Genomic DNA, 19661 nt, shown 5'->3' with positions numbered 1-19661 from the left:
ATCTTTCGAGAGAGACAGAAGCGAACCGGGAAGTAGGCGCAAACGCATTTCTTGCGAAGGCGAGACAGAGAAAGTAATCGATGGAGTTATCGGCCTCCTATTTGTCCCGCGGCGCCGCTAGCTTCTTCACCCAAGCCAATGCTCTCCACCGCAAGAACCTCACCTTCCAGGTTCCCCTTCCTCCGCCTTCCTCTCATCAACTCGATTTCGTTTCCTGAGCGGAGTGGCGAAATGAATAGGAATAGAATCACCTTTTGTGTTCTTTCCCTCATGCGCTTCGAGCCTTCTCATTGCTTGCCTGTATGCGTGTCCTCTTATGGCAGAAGCTAAACCTGAAGACCAACATCGAGATCGTCGCGTTCCCCATCTTCCTCTGCGCGGTGATCATCGTCATCCAGAATGTGGTGGAGGACGAGATGAACAAGGACGGGCATCGATGCGGGTGCCAGGGAGGGGTCTGCTCCAGCCTCTTCGAGTGGCCGGCGCTCCTCCAAGTTCCTGGCCCCGAGTCTCGCGTAGTGACATCCGATCACCCCACCCCCGCGGGCTTGCCCGATGAGTCTTGCAAGGTCTCGCAGTCCTGTCCGGCGTTGGTACTTTTCACCGGCGGCAATCAATCCTTCGCACAAAGTATCCGATTCTCTTGCCATGCTTTTGTTCCGGAAATCCATCACAATATGATGATTGCCCGCGAGTAACTGTCTGAACCGAAATTGATCTTTGTTGGCAGTTCTGGCGCAGAGTCTGCTTCTGAGTTCTTCCTCCGCATTGAACCTCTTGGATTTCCCCAGCAGTTTGTCTACTGTCATTCTTGTAAGATCTTAGAACCAATGCTTTTGTGTAGTTTGCTATTATCATTCGTAATTAGAGGCAAGATTGGTTCTTTCCTTGACCTTTCCAGGGGACCGACACATCAACGGGAAACACACAGTTCATGGAGCCTGCTTTTGTCTCTGATAGACCCTTAAATCTGATCCAACCACAGTGTACATCAAATGCGAGAAGTCCAATTTCCATTAAAATTGCCAACAGATCAATTGAGCTAGGTAAAATATTTTCTTGCCGGGAGCAAGACTACTTAGTTTTCTTCCTCCTCCTGTTCCTTTTCTTTGTCAACTTATAGTTCCATTTGAGGTCTGGTTTACAGTACTTCTGTCATGTTGAAATCTGTATTTGCACAATCGCCTGTGGTGAGGTTCTGTTGGTATCTCAACTGTCACATGGTGTGTACATTGGTAATGCACAGAAGTGTTCCTTGCCTCTTCTTCTATAAGAAAGAGATGGCTCATAAACCTACAGGATCTTTCCCCAAATATATTTAAAAGATATTTCTTTTGCGTTGGTTGCTTCACATCATTATCTATTGCTTGCTTCCAACTACATGCTGATTTCTGAAAATTCTGAAACAGTAGGCAACTCTCCAACTTGCTTAGCATCATTAAGGAGCTAGAACAAATGATGTGCTTTGATTAAAATTCGTCAAGTGTCATACTGATGACTGAAGTATAGGACTCTGCATTATCATATTCTCATCAAATACTCAATTGACAGATCTGGCAAAAAAGCCTCTATTTTTTGTTCCTTCTTGAATCTGAATGCGACCATTTGCTTTGGCATATTGCCAACAATTTTCCTTTTATTTTTTGAATTCCGTGAAAACATGAACGAGCTTCCTGTTTCAGCTTATGACCAGATGAAAATGTTTGGAATTTTTGCATGATGTTTGAGGCCTTTTAGACTTGTTCCATAATATAATATTAAATAAAAATGACGAGGATCAACCACCTTTTGGAAAAAAAATATTTGGAAACCTTTTTCATGTATTATGTGTTCCAGGTGATGATATTGATGTGTCATTTATGATTTATAAATGCACCCAGAATGGAAGTCTGAACTAAAAGAAAATTTAAATTTTATGTCCATGATCTTTTACAAAATTAAGTTAGCCTAAATTCCTCAAATCTATGTACATTTTGAATTTGAACTGCAATCAAGCTGATTCTTAAGATTTCATGGAATCAGGTGATGCATAAAAATATGCTTAGAACCTTTACTGCCTTTAATTGACATTAAATGCAAGTTTATTTGAAATTATATTCTCCATATTGTACTATTTTAACATTGTAGCTTTTGTTAAAAAAAAATGTTATATTCTGAATCTCTAGGCTTTGAAATGACAACAGAGTTACAATGTGTTCAAGGATTGATTTTGTGGCATGATAACTCGTTGTTGATAAATGATTAGTTGTTTAAAGATTACCAACAAGGAAATTCAGAGAAGAAAATTAATGAGTTCATTGCAGGTTATCTTTTTGAACTGCTTCAAATTTGTTCCTTTGTGTGTGTGTCTATATGGGGCTTCTTATACCAGTATGTTCTTTCGCTTGCAGCCTATGACTTCTTGAACTCTGATGAAAACTCTTTTAATCTAAATATTGGGTACAACTCAACGTGTAATGATGGCAATGGTTATCTGGTGCGTGTGCCTCACTCGGTGAATCTGGTATGTATGAGACTGTTGTTATAATCTCTGATATTGCAAATAATGTTCTGATTTGTATTAGCATCAAATAGTTGGCTAATTGCTGCTAAAATCAGTAATAAGTATGAGGGCAGTATTTTTTAAGGGCATTTTAATTCATCTTTTTTGATTGTTTCATCTTGTTAAGGTGATAAGTGTTCTCACCCTTGTGCAGCAACATCATGGATAAGTTTGGCTGACATAAAATTAAATATGTTACTTGTTGTAACTATTATCCCTGGGAGATAGAGTGAGCAATTTTATTAACACATTATTCTATTCATAAAATTTGGTTTCAGTTAATATTATTCTATTCATACTCTTAATTCTGTTTCCTAAAAGTTGTGGTTAACCCTCAGAGAGGTTCACTTCCTAGCAATTGGCTAAAATGTTTAAACTAAAATTGATAATAATATGTTCATCGGATCCTTATAAATCAATCTTAGTCTTATCCATTTTCAATATGAAACTAATCACTTGGGCTCCGATAGCAAAAAAACATAATGGACTTTCTGTGGAATCATAGCATTATTTAACTGATGAGTACTACTCCAAATTCTTTAATTTGAAAATCCTGCCTTTATACTAATAGATATTCTTTATTCACTACCAAGGTGTTACTTTGACTACTTGTCAAAGTAATCTTACTTGATAATAAATAGTAAAATGGAACATAATCCCAGTTTGTGGTTTTCTGATTGATATGAATTCAATGAAAATTTAGTAAGAAACCAAAATATGTTGTTTTTATATGAATGAGGCTTTCTCACTTTCAAATTAGCATCGACTGAGCCTCTCTTAAGACACTAAACATCAACATGAGTCCTGCTGACTCAATATTTTTGGCTCATATCTAGTTGCACCTCTCTGTAAATCCTGCCTTTTTGATGAATTTCTGGTGATGAAGGAGCACAATGTTTTACTAGTTACTCATTTTCATGGAAAACAAGCGAACAGTCTGTCTCGAGTTCTGAGAGAGGCTTAAGCTAATTGTCTAACCTATACTGCTGTCTGCATCATTTCTTTTGTTTACTTTTAGCTGTATGTCTAAACTTTGTTTATGAATTGTGTTTGTTCATTCTTTGTAGATTCTTTCAATTGTCTCTATCAAAGATTTTAATTTCGAATGATAACGTCTGGATCGCCTGGTCTACCAGCAGAACGATACTATCGAATGGGACTGTTTCCGTCCTGTTACCATCCGAAATCGATCGATAACGATCAATTTCGATCGTCGTTGCTCTCCCTCGACGATCCCGATCCGTCGCCCCCCTCACTCACCGGATGCCACAAATGAGATGTCACCTCCTCCTCATCTGAGGCAACGAGGCCTCGGCATCGTCGGCGTTATACTGACGATGTCATACCGTATCATACCATATAGTACCGTACTGAGCTGAGCTTGAAACGTCGATACGATACAAAATTATGAACATAAGTCTCTACGTCACTTTTGCTTAAACAATAGAAAAGAGAGAGCGAGACCCTTTTTAACAATCATACCTAACATTTCTTTAATTTTGTGTTTATATATCCATATTGCCCCTAGACCTAAGATTTGTATAAGTACACATAGACCAATGAGCATTATCTCATATTTCATTTATTTATGAAATTATCATTTTCATTTACTTTGCAGGCCTCAAATGCCTATCTGAAGTTTCACGATGGTCCTGTTGTCATGGCAGTGCTATATGTAAAAGAAATGCCCAAAACTGGAACACAGTCGAGGTTTGACATTTCTTCTCTTCTCAGTGCGTTATTCTTCACATGGATCATTGAACTACTTTTCCCGGTAAGTTTAATGAGAGATAACATTATTAAAATAGATCTTTGAAATCTTTTTCTTAAAGAGGCAGCATTTTGTTTTGATGTGCATCCAAATTTACTGCTAAGTTTCTGTAATACACAGTCTGCCTTTCCATGAGTGTTTGTTGTGGATGGGTAGAACCCTGAGATTTTACTGTATTCTTCCATGCCTGTGACATTGTTCGAAGATTTCAATCTCTAAACATCTATAGAACCCTAAATTAATCTACTATCATCATAAACTTTGGATGGTCTAACTTACTTCAGCTTAACAGAGACTAACCTTTTGTTTCTTATGTAGGTCATCTTGACATACCTTGTCTACGAGAGGCAACAAAAGTTAGAAATTATGATGGAAATGCATGTGCCAAAGGATGGATCTTACTGGTTGATATCTTACGTCTACTTTTTCTCACTATCATCACTCTACATGACATGTTTTGTCATATTTGGCTCTCTAATAGGTAAAGACAGCCCAAAAACTTCATTAGTTTGTGCATGAAAAACTGAGCTGATAATCTTTTCTCCTGTACAGGGCTAAAATTTTTCAGATTGAGTGACTACAGCATACAAATCGTGTTCTATTTCTTTTACATAAACTTGCAGATAGCGATGGCCTTTCTCGCATCACCTTTCTTTTCTGCCGTGAAAACTGCTACAGGTGAGATATAAATATGGCTAAATGAATCAAAAAAATTCTGCCTTAAACTTTGGATGGGAGAACTTAGTGACATAGTCTAATGATATGAAATCTGATGCTGCAGTCACTGGGTACATTTATGTGTTTGGTTCCGGCTTATTAGGACCATACCTTTCGCAATTTTTCATCGAAGATACTAGCTTTCCAAGTAAGTAGGAACATTTCCAAATAAACATTCTCTATGGGATGATCTGAAAGATGTTTTGACCTGAAAGTTTGTGTTTTCCGGAAGATATCAATTCTCTTCACAATTCTTCAGCATTGAAAAAAGGTCTTCTCATGTTTTTCAGGAGCTTGGATTATAGTAATGAAGCTCATTCCTGGATTTTCCTTGTATCGTGGGTTATATGAGCTTTCACAGTATTCCTTTAAAGGAGATCAAATGGGGACTTCTGGCATGCAATGGGGAGACTTAAATGACAGGCAAAATGGGATGAAAGATGTGTTGATCATAATGTTTGTTGAGTGGCTAGTATTTCTTCTAGTTGCATTCTATTTGGATCAGGTGTTAGGAGGAATCAGGAAGGTTCCACTATTTTTGTTAAGCTATTTCCAGAAAAAATCTCCATCATCTCAAAGAAACCGTAGTTTGCGGCGACGAGGATTCGGAGTTCCTGTTGAAACGGAGAGTAGTGATGTTTCTCAGGAAGTAAGTTGCATTACTTTTCAGAGCTATTGTAAACTTGACTGAGTTCCAATGATCAGACAAACATTTAGAAGTTCATTGTTACTGAAAAAGTGAAACACTTAATTTAATTGATTACTGTTCAAGGTCAAGTTTTTCATTAGGAGTCTTAATATATTTGCAGAACATAGCAAGCTACATTGAATCAGACAATCAGAAAATTATTAGAATTTGTTGATTGCTTAACTGAAAATGGATCTTTGAAAGGTCATGTTTCTTCTGAAAACTTCTTTTGTGATGTTTATTTGGTAGGAACAAAAACAAAAACAAATTCCAAAACTTCCTTTATGCAAAGAAATTTTTTTTATTATATTCAAATATCTAAAAAGAAAAAGAAGAAAAAATATTTATTTTTCCTATAATTTCATAGCTTAGAATAGAATTTGTAAGGAAAAAAAAATCGTTTTCCATCATTTTCGCTGCCACCGAAACTCTCACTGAGCCCAAACCTCCCAACTCGGAAGTCAAACGATCCTGCGTTGACCATTGTATCCTTCGTACGTACATTTGCTGCTGTCACGTGATCCAGCGATTGTTTTCCTCCCCGTGTGCAGCCATGCAAGCGAAGTCATGCCGTCCCTTTCCTTACCACCACTTCGGAGTTGCCCTATAAATCCTCCATCCCTTCTTTCAAGCTTTCAAATCATTGATCATTCGAGAGAGACAGAAGCGAACAGGGAAGTAGACGCAAATACATTTCTTGCGAAGGCGAGAGAGGGAGAAAGGAATCGATGGAGTCATCGGCCTCCTATTCGTCCCGCGGCGCCGCCAGCTTCTTCACCCAAGCCAATGCTCTCCTCCGCAAGAACCTCACCTTCCAGGTTCCCCTTCCTCCGCCTTCCTCTCATCAACTCGATTTCGTTTCCTGAGCGGAGTGGCGAAATGAACAGGAATAGAATCACCTTTTGTGTTCTTTCCCTCATGCGCTTCGAGCCTTCTCATTGCTTGCCTGTATGCGTGTCCTCTTATGGCAGAAACGGAACCTGAAGACCAACATCGGGATCGTCGCGTTCCCCATCTTCCTCTGCGCGGTGATCATCCTCATCCAGAAGGTGGTGGAGGAGGAGATCAACAAGTACGGGCATCGATGCGGGTGCCAGGGAGGGGTCTGCGGCATCCAGTACTCATCGCTGGATCAGTTCGACGCATGCCCCATCTCCAGCCCCTTCGAGTGGCCGGCGCTCCTCCAGGTTCCTCGCCCCGAGTCTCGCGTCGTGACATCCGATCACCCCACCCCCGCGGGCTTGCCCGATGAGTCTTGCAAGGTCTCGCAGTCCTGTCCGGCGTCGGTACTTTTCACCGGCGGCAATCAATCCTTCGCACAAAGTATCCGATTCTCTTGCCATGCTTTTGTTCCGGAAATCCATCACAATACGATGATTGCCCGTGAGTAACTGTCTGAACCGAAATTGATCTTTGTTGGCAGTTCTGGCGCAGAGTCTGTTTCTGAGTTCTTCCTCCGCATTGAACCTCTCGGATTTCCCCAGCAGTTTGTCTACTGTCATGCTTGTAAGATCTTAGAACCAATGCTTTTGTCTAGTTTGCTGTTATCATTCGTAATTGGAGGCAAGATTGGTTCTGTCCTTGACCTTTCCAGGGGACCGACACATCAACGGGAAACACACAGTTCATGGAGCCTGCTTTTGTCTCTGATAAACCCTTATATCTGATCCAACCTCAATGTGCATCAAATGCAGCAAGTCCAATTTCCTTTCTAATTGCCAACAGATCAATTGAGCTAGGTAAAATATTTTCTTGCCGGGAGCAAGACTAAGTTTTCTTCCTCCTCCTGTTCCTTTTCTTTGTCAACTTATCGTTTCCATTTGAGGTCTGGTTTAGAGTACTTCTGTCATGTTGAAATCTGCATTTGTACAATCGCCTGCGGTGAGGTTTTGTTGGTATCTCAGCAGTCACATGGTGTGTCCATTGGTAATACACAGAAGTGTCCTTTGTCTCTTCTTCTACAAGAAAGAGATGCCTCATAAAACTATAGGATCTTTCCCCAAATATATAATAAAGATATTTCTTTTGCGTTGGTTGTTTCACGTCATTATCTATTGCTTGCTTCCAACTGCATGCTGACTTCTGAAAATTCTGGAACAGTAGGCAACTCGCTAACTCACTTGGCATCATTATGGAGCTAGAACAAATGACTTGTGCTTTAATTAAAAATTTTCAAGTGGCATACTGATGGCTGAAGTGTAGGACTCTGCATTATCATATTCTCATCTAATACTTAATTGAAAGATCTGGCAAAAAAACCTCTATTGTTTGTTCTTTCTAGAATCTGAATGTGACTATTTGCTTTGGCATATTGCCAACAATTTTCCATTTATTTTTTGAATTCCATGATAACGTGAATGAGCTTCCTGTTTCAGCTTATGACCAGATGAAAATGTTTGGATTTTCTGCGTGATGTTTGAGCCCTTTTAGACTTGTTCCATACTAAATATTAAAGAAAATTGATGAGAATCAGCCACTTTTCGGAAAACTATTTGGAAACCCTTTTTCGTGTATTATGTGATCCAGGTGATGATATTGATGTGTCATTTATGATTTATAAATGCACCCAGAATGCAAGTCTGAACTAAAAGGAAATTTAAATTTCATGTCCATAATCTTTTACAAAATTAATTAAGCCTAAATTCCTCAAATCTATGTACACTTGGAATTTGTGCTGCAATCAAGCTTATTCTGAAGATTTCATTGAATCAGGTGATGCATAAAACTATGCTTGCCAAAACCTTTACTGCCTTTAATTAAAATTAAATGCAAGTTTATTTGAAATTATATTCTTCATATTGTACTATTTTAATGTTGTAGCTTTTGTTAAAAAAATTATTATATTCTGAATCTCTAGTCTTTGAAATGACAACAGAGTTACAATGTGTTCAAGGATTGACTTTGTGGCGTGATAACTCGTCGTTGATAAATGATGAGTTGTTTAAAGGTTACCAACAAGGAAATTCAGAGAAGAAAATTAATGAGTTCATTGCAGGTTATCTTTTCGAACGGCTTCAAATTTTTTATCTTTTGTGTGTCTGTACGGGGCTGCTTATACCAGTATGTTCTTTCTCTTGCAGCCTATGACTTCTTGAACTCTGATGAAAACTCTTTTAATCTAAATATTGGGTACAACTCAACGTATAATGATGGCAATGGTTACCTGGTGCGTGTACCTCGCTCAGTGAATCTGGTATGTATGAGACTGTTGTTATAATCTCTGATATTGCAAATATGTTCTGATTTGTATTAGCATCAAATAGTTGGCTAATGGCTGCTAAAATCAGTAATAAGTATGACAATAGTATTTTTTTAAGGGCATTTCGATTCATCTTTTTTTATTGTTTCATCTTGTTAAGGTGATAAGTGTTCTCTCCCTTGTACAACAGCACAGATAAGTTTGACTGACAAAATTAAATATATTACTTGTTGTAACTCTTATCAGTGGGAGATAGATTGAGCAATTTGTGTGAGTGGTTCTCTCATACTTGATAATAACTAGTAAAACAGAACCTAATCCTAGTTTGTGGTTTTCTCATACCTTTAAATATATGATTGATATGAATTCAATGAAAATTTAGTAAGAATCCAAAATATGTTGTTTTTATATGAATGAGGCTTTCTCACTTTCACATGGCCTCAGCTGAGCCTCTCTTAAGTTTATGTAGACACTAAACATCAACATGAGTCCTGCTGACTCAATATTTTTGGCTCATATCTAGTTGCACCTCTCTGTAAATCCTGCCTTTTTGATGAATCTCAGGCGATGAATGAACTCAATGTTTTACTAGCTACTCATTTTCAAGGAAAACAAGTTAACAGTCTGTCTCAAGTTCTGAGAGAGGCTTAAGCTAATTGTCTAACCTATACTGTTGTCTGCATCATTTCTTTTGTTTACTTTTAGCAGTATGTCTCAACTTTGTTTCTGAATTGTGTTTGTTCATACTTTGTATACTTTTTAACTCAAGTTTAGATCCTTTCAATTGTCTCTATGTCCCTTTTGCTTAAACAATAGAAAAGAGAAAGCGAGGCCCTTTTTAACAATCATAACTAACATTTCTTTAATTTTGTGTTTATATATCCATGTTGCCCCTAGACCTAAGATTGGTATAAGAACACATAGATCAATGAGCATTATCTCATATTTTATTTATTTATGAAATTATCATTTTCATTTACTTTGCAGGCCTCAAATGCCTATCTGAAGTTTCACAATGGTCCTGGTGTCATGGCAATGCTTGAATATCTTAAAGAAATGCCCAAAACTGGAACACAGTTGAGGTTTGACATTTCTTCCCTTCTTGGTGCATTATTCTTCACCTGGATCATTGAGCTACTTTTCCCGGTAAGTTTAATGAGAGATAATATTATTAAAATAGATCTTTGAAATCTTTTTCTTAAAGAGACAGCTTTTTGTTTTGATGTGCATCCAAATTTAGTGCTAAGTTTCTGTAATACACTGTCTGCCTTTCCATGAGTGTTTGTTGTGGATGGGTAGAACCCTGAGATTCTACTGTATTCTTCCATGCCTGTGACATTGTATGAGGATTTCAATCTCTAAACATCTATAGAACCCTAAATTAATATACTATCATTATTAACTTTGGATGTTCTAACTTATTTCTGCTTAACCGAGACTAACCTTTTGTTTCTTATGTAGGTTATCTTGACATACCTTGTCTATGAGAGGCAACAAAAGTTAAAAATTATGATGAAAATGCATGGGCTAAAAGATGGACCTTACTGGTTGATATCTTACGTTTACTTTTTCTCACTATCATCACTCTACATGATATGTTTTGTCATATTTGGCTCTCTAATAGGTAAAGACAGCCCAAAAACTTCATTAGTTTGTACATGAAAAACTGAGCTGATAATCTTTTCTCCTGTACAGGGCTAAAATTTTTCAGATTGAATGACTACAGCGTACAAATCGTGTTCTATTTCTTTTACATAAACTTGCAGATAGCGATGGCCTTTCTCGCATCAACTTTCTTTTCTGCTGTGAAAACTGCTACAGGTGAGATATAAATATGGTTAAATGAATAAAAAAATTATGCCTTAAACTTTGGATGGGAGAACTTAGTGACATAGTTTAATGAAATGAAATCTGTTGCTGCAGTCACTGGGTACATTTATGTGTTCGGTTCGGGCTTATTAGGACCATACCTTTTGCAATTTTTCATCGAAGATACTAGCTTTCCAAGTAAGTGGGATCATTTCCAAATAAATATTCTTTATGGGATGATCTGAAAGATGTTTTGACCTGAAAGTTTATGTTTTCTGGAAGATATCAATTCTCTTCACAATTCCTCAACATTGAAAAAAGGTCTTCTCATGTTTTTCAGGAGCTTGGATTATAGTAATGGAGCTCGTTCCTGGATTTTCCTTGTATCGTGGGTTATATGAGCTTTCACAGTATTCCTTTAAAGGAGATCAAATGGGGACTTCTGGTATGCAATGGCGAGATTTAAATGACAGGCAAAATGGGATGAAAGATGTATTGATCATAATGTTTGTTGAGTGGCTAGTATTTCTTCCAGTCGCATATTATTTGGATAAAGTATTAGGAGGAATCAGGAAGGATCCACTATTTTTGTTAAACTATTTCCAGAAAAAATCTCGATCATCTCAAAGAAAGCCTGGTTTGCAGCGACAAGGATCTGAAGTTCTTGTTAAAATAGATAGTACTGATGTTTCTCAGGAAGTAAGTTACATTACTTGCCAGAGCTATTGTATATACTTCACTGAGTTCCAATGATCAGACAAACATTTAAAAGTTCATTGTTACTGAAAAGGTGAAACACTTAATTTAATTGTTTACTGTTTAAGTTCAAGTTTTTCATTAAGAGTCTTAATATATTTGCATAACATAGCAAGCTATATAGACACACAAAATCAGAAAATTATTAGAGTTTGTTAATTGCTTAACTGAAAATGGATCTTTTAAATGTCAGAATTTTTTGTATTTTACTTGGTTATTGTAACTAATAGCAACTCAACAATGTTCAAATGCTACTTGGTTTAATACTAGAGCTTAGATGTTTTGGAAGATGTTGATTATCTTGTTATCATAAATAATTTGAAATGGAAAATTGTGTTAGGTTGCTAAGAATGATTTGATTGTTATTACTGCTTTATGAATGGCCTTTCCAAATCAAATCAAGGTTGTATCGTGTTGTTTTTCTAACTGACTGTTAAAATAAAGTCATCCAAGTGAAGATTACTTAAGAGTATCTTGGTTTCATAAAAGAACTTTAAGATGCAAATAACAACAATTATTAAACAACAATTTTTATTGAACTACTACTTTCATTAAGTGCTAGCTTGGATTTTGAGGACTACATTTCTATATGTCCTAATTGCTTTTCTTATCATAAAATTCTGTTGTATTTCTTAATATTACATTTAACTGTCTTCAATTACTGATCTTTTAGTTTCTGCAGCTCTTGATTAATTGCAATCATTCATATCATGTTTTTGTTCATGCCAGTGTGAAGTTGTTGAGCATCTGCTACTAGAACCTTATATTAGTCATGCAGTCATCTCTGATAACCTCAAAAAGGTTTACCCAGGATGTGATGGAAATCCAGACAAACATGCAGTTCGAGGACTATCTCTTGCTTTACCTAATGGTGAATGTTTTGGCATGCTTGGCCCTAATGGTGCTGGAAAAACTACCTTTATCACTATGGTAAGTGATAAAGTTTAAATATGGATTTATTATCGACTGCATTACATCAAGATGCTTATACCTAGGTCATGACGGCACTGTGTAGCCTTGGCTTTGTATCAGTTCCAAAAGTTAGTTGCATTTATTCAATATATATATTCTTCTTCCTGAAATAAAAAAATTATTTACTGAAAGCCCTTTTTCAGTCACCATAAAGTCAATTCTAGCATCCTTCAAGCTAAACTCTTAAGAGTTCAGTTAGGCCTTTTTCAGTATTGCATATTTATTGGTCTATCAGTCCTCCATTTCGTATGGTTCTAACATATGTTACATGGCAAAAAAATTGTCCTAACAACTGTATTTGCAGATGATTGGTCTTATTACACCTTCCTCTGGCACTGCATATGTTCAGGGAATGGACATAAGAACCAATATGGATCAAATATACACAAGCATGGGAGTATGCCCACAGCATGAGTAAGACATTTATATCTTATGATTTTACTGCTGAGAAGATTACCATTGATAGTTCTCATGTTCACTTCAATCAAACATTGCTAGTCCTATTAACAATCATCCTAAACTACAGCTTGCTCTGGGAAACATTGACTGGCAGAGAACACTTACTGTTTTATGGCCGACTGAAGAACCTTAAGGGTGCTGCATTGTTACAGGTATTTCATAATTATCAATATGGTGTGTTATACTTAAGATTTGGGTCATCTTACCATAGTACAATTATACTACTAATTGCCTCTGTACAAAGTTGTATCGAACACTAAGGATAATTTTCAGTTTCACCATTTGTAACTTTGCTTATTATGCATCACTTTAGATTCTAATTTCAATTCCATCATCATATTCTAACTTTGCTTATTATGCATCACTAAAGGATAATTTTCAGTTCCAATAATTACAATAATCATGGGAGTACCAAGCCATATTCTGATTGTTAACTGATAACAACAAACAGGTTGGAATTTAAACGTGTATGAGGTTCTTAGTGAAAACATTTGTATTAGGAAAAGATTGCCTTTTACTGCAACTGTACAAGTTATTAATTGAACAAAAGAAATGGGGGGTATCACAAAATTACCATTTATTAACTCACCGTAGTGTATGATTAACACATACCATGTAGATTTGCTATATTATATGCTCAAATAATAAGGACTTAACATTGTTATAGAAGCAGGTTTCATGGTTCACTTGTGTTGGCTGATCTTAAGTTGGCTGTCTAAATTCACTGTTGCATTAATCTGGCCAATATTCTATTTATCAATCTGAAATTGAAAATTGACAAGCCAATTTCTTCCCATATAAGGATTTTTTTTTTAATCTTAGTTTCTTCTGTAGAGGCATCTTTGTGTTGCTATCAGGAGGTTATCCTGCTCAGAAAGTGTCAAATGCATGTATTATTTAACAATTTAATTGCACAGGAACACATTTTCTCATGGAATTCAGTATTACATGTCTGAAACTTATTGACATCTCTTACATGTATTCATCATCTTCCAGGCTGTGGAGGAATCTTTGAAGAGTGTGGATTTGTTTTATGGTGGTGTTGGAGATAAACAAGTTGCGAAATATAGTGGTGGAATGAAAAGGAGGCTTAGTGTTGCCATTTCACTGATTGGGGATCCTAAGGTACAAATCTTTCTGATGGTTCTAGACCTACACAGACAGAAATATTTTGAGAAAAATCTAAGGTTTGAAATATCTTTGGCAGGTTGTCTACATGGATGAGCCGAGTACTGGACTAGATCCTGCATCACGAAACAGATTATGGAATGTCGTGAAGCATGCAAAAAGAGACCGGGCAATCATACTCACAAGTATGTATATTCTGCCAGCTTTATTGCTGCCAGTAACCTACCCACGAAGTCTGGGTTTTAGAAAGACAAATGTCTGAATCTTGCATAAACATATTTAACTGCATTGTCAAAAGTTTCAGATTCATTGTTTTCACCTAGATAATAGGACAATCAAATATTCTCACTCATGCCAGGGGATAATATGTATTCTTATTTACTACTGACGACCTCAAATAATTAAGATATCTCAATGATTTCAGCACACTCGATGGAGGAAGCCGAGGTTTTATGTGATCGTCTTGGCATCTTCGTTGATGGAGGTTTCCAGTGCATAGGAAATGCAAAGGAGGTATGACAATCACATGACATTCATATCAGGGTAGTATTACTTCAAAAACTTGTTCCTACAATTTAAGTGGCTGATCTAAAGTTTAAGCTACATGGTTATTCAAACCATTTCCTCAACTATTTCAAGCTCTGCAAACACATGATATCTACAATTACATTGATTGTTCAAATAATTTCCTCACCTACTTTCATCTGGTGATAAAAAGCTTTCAAATCTGAAAAAGTTCCGAGAAACAGAATATACTGAAAGAATTTTCATTGCAGCTTAAGGCTCGGTATGGTGGATCTTATGTCTTTACCATGACGACATCTGCGAACGAAGAAGAAGAGGTGGAAAACTTGGTTCGGCGACTATCGCCAAATGCAAACAAGATCTATCACATATCTGGAACCCAAAAGTTTGAGCTGCCAAAGCAGGAGGTCAGGATATCTGATGTTTTCCGAGCCGTCGAGATTGCAAAGAGTAAACTCACAATCCAGGCATGGGGTCTGGTTGATGCCACATTGGAGGATGTGTTCATCAAAGTTGCCAACAATATTTCAATAAGCTTTCATGATTGATAAATACTGGCAGCTGCTATTTGTGATAGAAGATAAGATTTCCTAAGTATATAAGGAAATCTCTCTATTCAATAAAGTTGAAGTTAAAGTTACTTTAATAAAGCTAAAGTTACTTCAATAAAGTTTCTTTAATAATTGTTCTTATCTTCTATTCTTTTCATTCATTAATTTGTGTTATATTTTATAGGATAAATTTGTATGTTTGGTATAATGATTCTACTTTTTTGGTTTGAGAATCTAATGATATCATCCATAGATAGATAGTGTATGATTATTATCATTGCCCCCAACAATATAGTTGACAGGAATATTAATATCTGTATCTTGAACCTTGATATTGTATCATCTCCATATGCTAATTTCACCTAGTTGATCTCATGAGTTGTTTATCAAGTAATATCTAATTTTTGTTGGTGGGTAATGCTTGCTCCATTTAACCATTTTAATTTCTTGATTTTGTGGATAATAGATTCCTTATTGGTATTTTTTTAAATTATTTTTCTGAAATTTCTATAATTCAAATTTTACTTTTTGTGTTATATATATGTATGCGAATTATGGCAAACTTAAAAATAACCATATATTGGGATCTTCTCTAATTAATGGTCGGACTCAATTTGTGCTTCACATCGGAAACTCGATCTAAGCCGGTCATATAAAATAAATGGAACCCACATCGACGAAGCGATTCATATTGGAATCGCTTGGAGGATTATAAATTAAAAGTCACACTGGACGGGATGCACCACTAAAGACATATTCCACTTCGCCTCCCCCGTTGCCCTCACCTGCGCTCCTTTGCCCTTTCTTGGAAGAAGAGAGGCCCAGAAGAAAATGGAGGAAAACAAGGCGGGCGAAGCGATCGAGTCTTTCGAAGAGTCTTCGCCGAAGCCTGACCCCAATTCTAGCTCCGGCGACAAGAACAAGGCACCGGAGGTGGAAGTCCACCTCTTCCGCCGGGGACGAGGGCCGATCGACGTCTTCCGATCGAAGCTGGGCGGTTGGGATCAGGATCGCCTCGAGGTTCAAGACATCCTCGACAAGTATGGGTTCAAGTCCCTCTTCGCCTTTAATCCCGAGTCGGGGAGAGGCGTCCCCATCCGCTTCAGCTCCCGCAACGGCCGATCAATCCTCCCTTACACCGGAGGATCTGTGGTCGTCATTGATGGAGAACCCAAGGTGATTCCTCTCTCGATCGTTTGTTCGTCTGAACCTTTTTGTTGAATTTATTCGATTGATCATGATTTTTTTTTCTTTTTAAGAAAGCTAAAATTCCTGGCGAAAAAGATAGATTTTTGTAGCGATCTCATGCTGTTCTTGATTTTTTTTTATTTCTTTTGAGAGTATTTATGGTAATTCTTCTTTGCAGGATTCATTGGTTAAGCCTGTGACGAAGATCATGGTCGGAGTAGCAGTGCTAACACTTCTGATCGCAATATTCTTTAAAGAAACACCGGAATGGTTCAAGTCGTCAAGGTTCTCCGGCATAACATTTCCTCCATGGGTTCTTGCTTGCATGGTTATCGTCTTCACTCGCTTGAGGAAGAGAACTAAGGATGTGCTGAAGAAGTATGGGCGGTGAAAAGCAATCACTGGTAATGACTCCGCACAAAATTACAGAATTCTTTCCCTGTCCCATCTTCTCCTTGTTTATCAAACTGCCCTTCTCTAATGTGCTTTCTCAGAAGAATTGTGGGATGTAATTTGTTTCAGTTCAAATGGAAATTTTCTTAATTATATATCCCACATGTCTTAGTTAATCAATGGATAATGCCATTCAACACAACTAATTTACTTCAAGTAGTACATAGTTATTGACATGGATATGTTACAGGTATGTCAAAGTAGTAAGAATGTGAGCCTATCATATTTTCATGAAAGGCGTAACTTCAATATGCATATGCTTGTAATAACACTTGCTCATGATACTTTTAGCTTCCTTGATTCTTTGGATATTTAAATATTTGCCTCTTGACCCTGACAAATTTGTAGCATGTTTGCTCATGTGATCAAAACACAAAGCTAACAACTTTCATATAAATCTTATGTTGCCCTCTAGAACTAGATTTGGACTACGACTAAGGATAATCAGGATGTCAAATCTTAATACTTAAAAATTATACTTCATCTGTAAAGCATAATTTTGGTTGCTCACAGGGACACAATTTTGATGGTGGGTCCTGTTATCCTAATGCGGTTGCCTCCTTATGATCTAGGTGCCCAGTGTTCAAGTAGTATAAACTATCTGCTTATTTTGCAGAAGTAAGACTTATATACTAAACCTTGTCAGACCCTATATTGGCGAGAGTCTTATGCAGTAGGTCACCCAGTTTTATGATGACATGATTCTCTTATGTCCCTTGGTGACCTTAAAACTTTGATGGTGTTATGACATAGTGCAAATGGTTAACTGAAATGATATAGAACAAGGTTCTGGGACTTTTGAGTTTTAGGTACATTATTTCTTTTATATGAAAAATAAATTAAAGGATGTATTTTCTTGAAAATTGATACTGATTGCAAGTTCTGTTCAGACTCTGAAAACATTAAATGACAATTTTATCATAGATTTTTTTCCTTCTTAACAAGAATGTTTTCCGCATACTTAGCTCATGTTATAATAGGCAGAACTTGAACAAAATGTACAAGTAGTTTATCAAATCACTGCTTTAATAAACACCATCAGTTGAATATTATTTTTCTTTCGAAATAGGAGTTCATTATAGTTATTGACATTAATGATGTTTGAGGTGTTAATGGAAATTCAGGATATAATGATGTTTCTGTGCTATCTTTTTGTGCTCCAAGGTGGTTGTGAAAATAAAAATATATATTAATTGCAAGGATGACTTATTTTCCTTTAAGTGCCAATTTGTCTATGATCTCCTTCATCAAGCATTGGCTGTGTAGCATGTGTCAAGTAGTCATTCTTCATGCAAGTCATCTATTTTATCCGATCCGGTAAAAAAAACCTTAAGTCAAGAAGACTATGGATATGAAATAGTCATACTCCATGCAAGCCTTCTCTTTCTATCCAATTGGGTAAAAGGAACCTTAAGAAGCATTTGCATATGAAACAATCTAACTTTTAGCAGATTTTTTAATCATCCACATGATGAATGTAAGTCCTTTGGGAAACACTGATATATACCAACAACTGCAAATTTAGAGATGAGAGAGAGAGAGAGAGAGAGAGAGAGAGAGAGAGAGAGGATACTGTGAAATTTAAATTATCTCTCATTTGTGTGTCAACTCATGAATCTAGGAGCTGCCTGTTGAAAATTGACCCTGATTTGGACCAAACAAGAATGAAGGAATCATATGTTTTGAATTAAAGTGACAATTTTATCTCCAGCCAAATATTGCTTTATTTTGCTCTTTGTAAAATGATGCTGTTTTTATGTGCATTTTTAAAATAAAGGAATCATATGTTCATTTTTATGTGCATTTAAAAATAGATTTAATTATTTTGTGTCGGACCCAAAAAAATGACACCGAAGTTATACATCTTACAATAGGTTTATGCTACTGATTTTCTAGGGAATGGACCATGGTGAAGATCCGTAGGCTGCCAACATCAACTACTTGGTTGTCACAGTAACTGCAGTCGAATTTTTTCTATCATTTGTCATTGGTTTGTGTGAATTTAAGTTATAGGTTTTTCATCATAACTACCCTTTCAACTTAATGTTTCACACTTGTTCATTGAGAACTGCAACATCACTTCGACACCATTTGACAATGCAAGTTTCTTTTTTCCTTTTGGTCTATGGTTGATACAGCCATCATCTGCCACATTGATAATACAAATTTCAGTTCTTATAGTCATTCTGATACTTGAGAAGATAGGAAGTGACATTGTTCTCTGTGGTGCAGGCAAAAACATGGTAAATTGCAGTGGAGTTGACTAATCAATAAGCAACACTGGTCCTTTTTTTTTTTTCTGAAGAAGACATTGGAGAATTATGATATTAGCAGCGTTCTACTTCCTACTGTTTTCACCCAATAACCTGTCTGTAAAAGTTTGGCAGCTCATTTGGGTTACAAATGCCATGAAATCAACTGTATTCGTTCATTACCAGCGTGTTGCTGTCTTGATCTTATCGATCGTGTTTCAGAACTTCATACTTCATATTGGAATGCGAGTTATTAATGATGTGGCATATCATCGGACGAATGAGTGATGTCAGAGATTATCTGTCCGGTTCTCGATGTAGAAGCAGCAAAAGGCGCCGAGGAGGTCGAACTGGGTCGACGGGTGGAGGCTCTGCCTCACAAGTCATCAACAATTTTTGAAACTTAGGAGCGTTCTATAGGAATTTTTGAAAATTAGAACATTCTTTGAGAATTTTTCAAAGTTATAATTTTTTAAAAAAAATTAATTTTAAAAGTTATATATATATATATATATATATATGTGTGTGTGTGTGTGTGTGTGTGAAATACTTCGTCTATATGTTGAAAAAAGGAGATCAGACGGTGTACATCTCTGTACGCCGAACAGATCAGCCGTTCAATTTTTTTCGTCCTTTCAGGTATTAGTAAGC

At 36.7% G+C, this 19661-nt stretch overlaps 2 protein-coding genes and 1 pseudogene across 3 annotated transcripts; all 3 read left to right on the top strand.

Moving 5' to 3' along the window:
• The first annotated feature begins 80 nt into the window (after window positions 1–80).
• Window positions 81–5721, top strand: LOC135586993 (ABC transporter A family member 7-like; annotated as a pseudogene).
• Window positions 5722–6374: 653 nt separating this feature from the next.
• LOC103979614 (ABC transporter A family member 7-like) lies at window positions 6375–15123 on the top strand. Its single transcript, XM_009395783.3, has 18 exons — window positions 6375–6536; window positions 6690–7041; window positions 7142–7224; window positions 7313–7457; window positions 8594–8713; window positions 8799–8911; window positions 9905–10063; window positions 10379–10541; window positions 10613–10738; window positions 10841–10924; window positions 11067–11425; window positions 12212–12412; window positions 12759–12868; window positions 12981–13065; window positions 13910–14038; window positions 14121–14226; window positions 14466–14554; window positions 14818–15123. Exons 1-18 carry the CDS (start codon window positions 6447–6449, stop codon window positions 15112–15114), a joined length of 2811 nt encoding a protein of 936 aa, XP_009394058.2. The 5' UTR covers window positions 6375–6446; the 3' UTR covers window positions 15115–15123.
• A 757-nt stretch (window positions 15124–15880) lies between these two features.
• Window positions 15881–19277, top strand: LOC103979276 (uncharacterized). Of its 2 annotated transcripts, XR_671241.3 has the most exons (4): window positions 15881–16293; window positions 16484–16709; window positions 18655–18702; window positions 18991–19277. XR_671241.3 is itself a non-coding variant. In XM_009395357.3 (3 exons), exons 1-2 carry the CDS (start codon window positions 15949–15951, stop codon window positions 16694–16696), a joined length of 558 nt encoding a protein of 185 aa, XP_009393632.1. In that variant the 5' UTR covers window positions 15882–15948; the 3' UTR covers window positions 16697–16709; window positions 18991–19277. The 2 variants fall into 2 exon arrangements, 1 of the variants encoding a protein (XP_009393632.1); XM_009395357.3 differs by lacking the exon at window positions 18655–18702 and having other exon boundaries at window positions 15882–16293.
• The last annotated feature ends 384 nt before the right edge of the window (window positions 19278–19661 follow it).

The sequence above is a fragment of the Musa acuminata genome, chromosome BXJ1-3, assembly GCF_036884655.1.
Source record: "Musa acuminata AAA Group cultivar baxijiao chromosome BXJ1-3, Cavendish_Baxijiao_AAA, whole genome shotgun sequence".
Taxonomy (NCBI): Eukaryota; Viridiplantae; Streptophyta; class Magnoliopsida; order Zingiberales; family Musaceae; genus Musa; species Musa acuminata.
Note: the sequence above shows the minus strand (reverse complement) of the source record. Positions and strands in the feature narration are given on the sequence as shown.